General features: G+C 38.7%; 1 protein-coding gene across 1 annotated transcript in view; it reads right to left on the bottom strand.

Annotated features, from left to right (window-relative positions):
* LOC105303931 (protein kinase C-binding protein NELL1) overlaps positions 1-6708 on the bottom strand; it is a 174062-nt gene extending 167354 nt beyond the window's left edge. The window contains exon 1 of the mRNA XM_023521884.1: positions 6558-6708. Coding sequence (XP_023377652.1) covers positions 6558-6672 — 115 coding nt within the window. The 5' untranslated portion in view covers positions 6673-6708. The remainder of the gene's footprint in view (positions 1-6557) is intronic.
* Between the last annotated feature and the right edge of the window lie 2022 nt (positions 6709-8730).

Below are 8730 nucleotides of genomic sequence, written 5' to 3'. Positions count from 1 at the left end.
TTACCCCATTTTATCAATGAGTAAATGCAAGTTCTTTGAGGTAAAGAGCTTAAGCTTGCTAGTTGCTATCATGTACTAACAATGAAAGACAGGATTTTGTAGCCCATCCATATTAACTGAGCTATGGTGAAAGAGTAAAATCTCTGGGCCTTCCTAGATCTGCACTGTCCAATATGTTAACCCCTAGACACATATGTCAACTGAGCACTTTAAATATGACTAGTGTGGCTAAGGAAATAAATTTTTAATTTTACTTAATTTGAATTAATTTGAATTTAAATTTAAAATGAATATTCAGTGAAACAGCAGTTTTCAAGACACTGGAGATGAGTCCAGGAAGGGCAGTGATCCCTGAGAGACGAGGAACAAAAGAGATGAATCCTACAATTACCCAAGCTTACTGTTCCGAGAGAGTTTCCAGGCTGTGGTATAGGGAGGAAAAATTCAGGCCTAGCCCAGCAGTCTCCCTAAATTTAGGTGAGGAAGCTGAGAGTTGGAATACCAAGGTACCTAGATTTCACAGGACAATGTTCATGAGAGGAGATAACAGCACAGAGAAAAAAAATATATGGCACTCTGTCAAGATCAGTACTCAGTGGACACTGATCAATGCATGCATGTAAGAAAACTACTCAAGAACAAAGAACCATCACCCAAAAGGTAACAGTGCCTAGCATACATACAGGACTGAGAATAGTACTTGGTCCCACCAGTTAAACTAGAAAATCTTATGCTTAGAGCAGAAGTACACAGAAGGATAGGAAATAATTAGTTCTACTCTAACTGTTAGCACAAGCACCTCTCCGGGCCACCTAACAAATCTTAAAAGCAGGATCCAAATTGTTTCCCAGTAATTTAGCTGTCTCCTAGTACAAAACTCAAGAATATTTATAAGGAATACAAAAATATACAGCATCAAACAAGGTAAAAGTCACAATGTCTGGCAGTCAATCAAAAATTATCAGGTATGCGAAAAAAAGCAATGTGGGAAGAAAATTAATCACTCAGAATCAACTCAGCACTGATACAAATATTGGAATTAGCTGTCAAGGACATTAAAACTGTTACTATAACTATATTACATCTATTCAAAGAGTTAGATGGAGACATGGAAGATTTTTTTAAAGCGTCAAAACTGAACTTAGAGATGAAAATACAATATGTGAAATAAAAAAATCACAGTGATACCAACAGCAGACAATAAAGTTCAATGACCTTAAAGACACAGCAATAGAAACTATAAAAAATTATATACACAGAGAAAAGAAATAATAGTTTTTAAGATAAACAGTATCATTGAGCTATGGAACAACTTTAAGCAGCCTAAGATACACATAACTGAAGTTCTTAAAGATGAGAGATGGGAACAGAAAAAATATTTGAAGCTGTAATGGCTAAATTTTTTTCCAAATTTAATGAAGGTCAACAGATCCCACACATAAGAAACAGGAAGAAAACCACACCAAGGTACATCATAATCAAATTGCTCAGTCAGTAATCAAGAAAAAATCTTAAAAACAGAGGGGAAAAGTTGCATTACTGATAGAGAAACAAAGATAGGATAATAACAAATTTCTCTTCAGAAATAATGCAAGTGAGAAGACAGTGGATCAAAATCTTTAAAGTACTGAAAGAAAAACCCAGTATTCTAAGCCCAGCAAAAAAAATCTTTTGAAAAATGAAAACAGAATAAAAACTTTTTTAGACATACAAAATCTGAAAGAATTCATCACCAGCAGACTTGTACTCTAAGAAATATTACCAGAAGTCCTTCAGGCAGGAAGAAATGACAGCAGATGAAAATATGAATCCACACAAGGGACTAAAGAACAGAGAAAATGGTAACTACGTATATGTTTAAAAGATAACTGACTTATTAAATAAAAATAACAATGTAAGACAGGATTTATAACATATGTAACAATAAAATGTATAAAAACAATAGAACTATGGTCAGGAGAAGCAAACTATTGAAATGTTCTTATACACAAAGTTGTATACTAGCACTTGAAGGTAGATAGTGATAATTTAAGATGTATACTAGAAGCCCTAAAGCAACCACGAAAATAGTAAAACAAAAAGTTATAGCTAATAAGCCAACAAGGGAGATAAAATGAAATCAAAAAAAAAAAAAAAAGAACCCAACTTCTATTAATCCAAAAAAAAAGCCAAAGGAGAAAAAAATGGAACAAAGATGAAACCAGTAGAAGAAAGCAAATAGTAAAAAGATATATTTAAATAGAACCATGTCAATAATCACATTAAGTGTAAAGGATCTAAATATCTTAATGAAAATATAGAGATTGTCTTACTGGTTAAAAAAAGAATAGGTAAGATCCAACTATATGCTGCCTACAAGAAAAACACTTTATATACTACAACATGTATAAATCTCAAAATAACTATGATCAGTTAAAAAATCCAGGCCAAAAAAAAGTACATGTTGTATGATTCTATTTATATAATATTCTAGAAAATGCAAACTACGCTATAGTGACAGAAAGCAGATGAGTAGTTGTAGAGGATAAGAGCTGAGAAGTGCCGGGGGAGAGATTACAAGAGGGAAAAAGAGGAAGCATTTGGGGTGATAAGTGTGTTATCTTGATTATGGTAATGAATGGTTTCATGCTGTACTCATATGTCGAAATTATCAAATCGTATACTTTGAGTAGGCATAGTTTACTATAAGTCAATTATACCTCAATAAAGCTGTTTAATTTTTAAAATCTGATACTTAAGCATGTATGCAATAACTTGGCAAATCTATTTTTTCAACCTTAAATTTTATAAAATCTAAATACGGATCAATTATTTCTGATGACAATGTTGCTTCCAAATTAAGCTATATTGTAACTATAAAAATGTAAACTAGATAATCAGGACTTTCTAAAGAATTGTGAAATATCTATTAATAATTTTTGTGACCATATGTTGAAATGATAATATTTTGAATATATTGGGTTAAATAAAATGTATAATCAAAATTAATTTCACTGGTTTCTTTTTACTTATGGTTACTATGAAAACTAAAATTACAGATACAGCTCACATTATATTTCTGTTGGACAGTGCTGCACTAGAAAGCAGAATTTATTTGGAGTACACTAGAAACATTATATTTGTTCATATTTCTGCCCAACAGTAGGTATCCACCCTCCGGTAAACATAATTATTGCCTCCTCCACAAAAAAAATGTCCACATCTTAATCCCAAGAAGTCATAAATATGTTACCTTAGAGTACTCTCAAATATACTTAAGTTGTGGATCTTGAGATAGATTGTCCTGGATTATCTGAGGGGGCCCAATATAATTACAAGGGTCTTTATAAGAGAAAAAAAGGAAGCAGAAGAGTTGATATCAAAGAAGATAATCTGACCACAGAAGCAGGAGAGAAAAGGATATGACAACAGATGCAGAAGTTGGAAAGTCATAGCCAGGAACCATGCAGTGGAGCAGCTTCCGGAAAAGGCAATAAACTGATTATCCTGTAGAATGGACACAGCTCAGCCAACACCTTGATTTTAGCCCCCTAAAATCCATTTTGGACTGCTGACCTCCATAACTGTAAGATAATAAATTTGTTTTGTTTTAAGCCACTCAATGTGGTAATTTGTCAGAGCAACAAGAGGAAACTAATAAAGATTTTGGTACGTGGAAGTGAGGTGCTGCTGTAACAAATAAGTAAAATTGTGGAAATGACTTAGTGGAGTAATAAGCAGAGGCTGAAAAAATTTTGAGGACCATGGCAGAAAAAGACTGCCTTGAACGCGCTGTTAGAAATATGGATGATAAGTGAGGACTTAGAAAGGAGGAAAGAGCGTGATAAACAAACAGAAAAAAAAAAAAACCTATATTATCTTATAGAACACTTAAATGATTGTGAGCAGGCTATTAGAAATATGGATGTTAAAAATACTGCTGGTGAAGGCTAAAAAGGAAATAAGGAACATATTGGAAATACAGGATCCTTGTTACGGAGTGGCATAAAGCTTAGCTAAATTGTGTCCTGTAATTATATGAGAAGCAAAACTTGTAGAAGATACACTTGGACATTTAGCTGAGGAGATTTCCAAGCAAAGTGTTGAGGTGCAGCCTGGTTCCCCTTGCCACTATGATGGGTTGAGACTTTTGGAAACAATCAGAAGGGACAGACATGAATCTTTGGCAGAGAGCCAGTGGTCAGACTTTGCGGTAAGCAGAATAATGGCTCCCCAAAGATGTCCATGTCCTCATTGCCAGAACCTGTGAATATGTTTCCTTACACGGCAAAAAAGGACTTTGCCAATATGATTAAATTACAGATCTGAGTTGAAGAGGTTATCCTGGATTATCCAAGTAGACACGATATAATCACAAGGGTCCTTATAAGGAAAAGCCCTTCTCAAACTTCCATAATGAAGTGACTCTTCCCACCAAAGAATCTGAGAATCCCTTCCTGCTGCTGGAACCTGGTAGATATCCCAGGGGCAGTTGCCAAAGCAGAGAACACACAAAAAAGAGAGCAGAGTTCTAGCCCAGAAAGCCCATTCTTGTGGAATAAATAAATGAGTAAATAAATAGAGAATAAAGTAGGCAAAAATCCTTACACAGAGCACATGGACAGAAGAAATTTTATTTCAACCCAAAATGTTTATTAATCATCTACTATGTGCAGGGACAAGACTTGGCCCTAGATACCTAGGGGTATCTTGATAGGCACGACTTCTTCCCTCATGAAGCCTACAGACAAGCCTGGCTTCCATAGCAACTCTGTTGACAAAGTATCAGCAGCACTGCTCAGGCCAAGAATAGTATGGCCTCTCAACAGTTACTGAGCGGATCTTGCTTGCACAATGCAAAGAAAAAAGTAATCCAATCTGTATTCTCTTAATCATACCCAGTTTACCATTCTTTAGTAAGACTAAGTGAAATTAACATATCGATAGTCTTATTATGTATCATTATATACTATCTGTAGATTTTCATGTATATCATTAACAAGGCTTAAGTTATCTACATAGTAAATATGTAAATCTCATCCAATAATGTTGGTTCATTCTAAAACAATTCTTTTGTTACCTTCATAAAAGGCTGAGCTAAAAGAAACCTGCCAGGCCTTTCCATAGAGGAATACCCAGGCTACCTGACTGCCATGTCTGATCAGGTCGCTCCTCAGCTTCGGCGTCTACAGCCTCTTTGCTCTGGGAGTAAAATACAAAACCGCTAACATGGCCAACAAGCAGAAGTAATTCTTACAGTAGATAACAACAAATACATCACCTTCCACCTCTCGGAATGGACACTGGCCATAAATCACCGGTATACACAAACCCATGGATATCAGCTCTGCCTACAGGGTCCAATGTAACCTAGCCTCTGCCTACCTTTCCAGCCACTCACCACCCCTCGGCCATGCTACTCATCTTTTTTGTTGGTTTCTGCCTTAAGACCTTCATACTATTTCAATCTCTGCCCAGAATGACGAGCCTCACCCCTTCCTACACCAGGCTTTCCATTCATTTTTCAAATCTCTGCTGATGTAGCACTTGTTCAGGGCAGTCTTCCCCTGACTACCATCTCCCCATCCCAGTAAAATCAGATCTCCCAATACTAGTCTTATTTGACAGTTTATACATCCCCTTAATTGTAAGTACAAAAATCATAATTCAATAATTCCTTGTGTAATGACTGTTTCCCATACCACATTTGAGAGCAGGGGCTGCATCTATCTCATGTACACTTACTGGTCACTCTACTATTAACATGTTGCCTGGTCTGGAGGAAAAGTTCCATGATAACAGCTAGTACTTACTGAGGGTTTCCTGTGTCCCAGGCACTGTGTTAAACACTTCACTGGATTAGCTTTTCTAATCCTTGCGAGAGCCCCATGAGGTAGGTATGATTATTTTAAATGAGGACACAGGCAGAGTCTGGCCAAGTAATTGCCCAAACTCTTGAAGCCAATAAGTGGCAGGGTAGGAATCTGATCCCAGGTAGCTGGGCTCCAAGCCCATGCATTTAAGAAGCACATTATACTGCCTTTATGAATGCCATTGAATGATTTAATGAAGTATACTCAAGCCTAGTGCGCAGAACCAACTAAGCTGCACCCCTAAGAGAACACAGTTGTAAAACATCCTCCGTGCTCATGGTCGACCCGATAAGGTAAGAGATATAGCTATAAGAATAGGTGTAGGTATAAGTAAAGACACAGATAACAGTTAAAGATATATCCTGTAAAAATAATATGGCTGTCCGATGGCTTTCAAGGACTTTTTGAAAATTCATTCCACTTTAGCTCTCCACCAAAATCTCCAGGGAAATATTTCACTACCAAACCAAATATTTTACCACCATGTCCTCTAGTACCCACCTCACATTGTCAGAACACCCCCCCCACACACACACACACACACACCATATATCCAAACACCCTCGGCATTTCTGAAGATTCCTTATGATAATAACACAAGAGAAATAGCAGAGATGATCTTCCAACAAATACACACCAGATGAACATTCTCCAGACAGACCTCCTCCCCAAGCCCTGCTCCATGCAAAGGAAGAGAGCCTTTACCTCGAAATAAAAATGCTTTGCTGGCATTGTGCAGTCCAGACACCTGCGTGACGCCAAGGGTAGTATTCACGAGGTCAAGCTCGGTGATAATATCCATTTGAAGGTCAGGGTCCATCCCAGAGCCCAGCACTGAAAAGGAATGAAGAGCTGTTATGACTTAAAATGAAGACTGCTCGCAGCAATATTGAACAGAAATTACAGAGGCCAGGAGTGGCCGAGAAGACAAGGAAGCCAGTGGTGGGTACTGGAGATATTCTCTCACTGGGCCAAAAAGGAAGGCAAATCTGCTCCATTACCCCACTGACATTATAGTTTCTTTGTCCCTTGTCTCACCTCATTCCCCATTTATTACAGATGGACAGTCCCTTATCCAAAATCCTCAGGGTCTAATATATTTCAGATTCAGAATGTATCTTATGTTAGAAAGGTAATATGGCCTATGTACTACATTTTATGTAACCTCCCTCAGCAAAGTCTGAATCAGTACCCCACAATCACATACCATATCCCTGAAATAAAAACTGTGGCATTTTCCTCTAATTGCCTAAACAGAGACTATAAATAGCCACATATCAGTTGGGGTCAAGTTTTGCCACCAAATGAGTTTAGCTCAGGGCAGGTTTTGCTGTCAGGTGAATTGTGAAGAAACTGAGTTTCCAAGCTGTTCCAGATCTAGGGACTGTGGATACAGGATTGCAGCCTGGAACTACCTGCTTCAGAGACTAATGTGTTAGCAAAATCTGACACCACCATCACCAATAAACACCTCCACAGAGCACTCCCTATTAACCTGGCATGACCACTTGTGAGAAAGAGGAAAAAGATAGAAAGGTATCCTGCCCCCGACTGGAGAAGGGTGGCAGAAACACTGGCCAAAAAAGAGAATCCATGAACCTACAGGTGGGGAGTGGGGGCGTCTACGGAATGATACATTCAAGACTGCAAAGTGACTTCCAATTATATACAGTAATAAGGCTAGAGCTCACCCTAAGGGACTGTGTTTAAGCTATTCATTCACAAAAGGTGCATCCATCTACACTTAGCATCTCAATAGTGCAATTCTGCTCTCACAGTCGGGAATGCTTTAATCAGCAACAGCTGTCAACTTTTGTCTAATGGTAATGCAGTCGCAGAGGCAAGATTTGGAGAGCTTGCTCCCAATTTGTCCCAGAGACTGAGTGAATGTTCGTCAGGACATCAAGAGCTATCACAACCTCATCTGTCCTCCCACCTCACCTCATGCCCCACAGACTTAGGAAGAAAATCTATCTTCTCCTTACTCTTCCTGGGAGGAAACAGGGACCACTGCAGCAATCTGGGCTTTTGTCAAGAGAAGGCTGGTCAGGCAAGACTCTTTGGAACAGAAACTCGTCATCACCAAGGCAGACCAAGGGTTAAATTAAAGGCACATTGCAGATAACTGGCTCCTCAGTTTGTGTCAGACTTCCCCTTGTCCTCTGAACCAAAGGTTTAAGTCTTTCCCTCGCAAATGCAGCAGTTATGAAACCAGTTTACTCAAAGACAGCTCTTCCATCCATTCATTTTGCATTCATTCATTCATTCGGTACTTTTTCAGCAGGTATCACTGAGGCTCACTGTATAACACACATGTTGCCAGGTACTGGAGATGTCCTCATCGGGCATGCATTCCTGGGGCAGGGGTGCAGAGAGAACAAAAAAAAAACAAACAATTAAGATAACTTGAGATTGCAATATTGCTACGCAGGAAATGCGGAGTAATGAAATAGAAAGCAATTTGCCTGAGGGCTTTAGAAAGGATGGTCAAGGCACGTTCTTCTGAGCTGAAACCTAGATGACAAGAAGGGACCAGCGATGGGAAGATCTGGGGTAAAAGCTTTCCAGATTGAGAGAACAGTAAATGCAAACCAGAAACAAACTTGATGTGTTCGAGGAACAGAGAGAAGGCCAGTGTGGCTGAGCAGAGTGGGCCAGCGGGAGAGTGGCAGATGAGGCCAAAGAGTGGGCCCTGCCTCGTAAGTCACAAAACAGAGACGGGTGCTGTTCTAGTTGCAACAGGATATCGCTGGAGGGCTTTACGGTAAGCGTTTAAAGGGAGGAAGAGTGGGATATGCTCTGACTTAAACTACGATCTCACTTACGTTTCCACCCTACCTGCCTGATACTGCTCGTCCCTCGCATAAACTCAAATCAC

Source organism: Pteropus vampyrus, unplaced genomic scaffold, assembly GCF_000151845.1.
Source record: "Pteropus vampyrus isolate Shadow unplaced genomic scaffold, Pvam_2.0 Scaffold321, whole genome shotgun sequence".
In the NCBI taxonomy this organism is placed as follows: Eukaryota; Metazoa; Chordata; class Mammalia; order Chiroptera; family Pteropodidae; genus Pteropus; species Pteropus vampyrus.
Note: the sequence above shows the minus strand (reverse complement) of the source record. Positions and strands in the feature narration are given on the sequence as shown.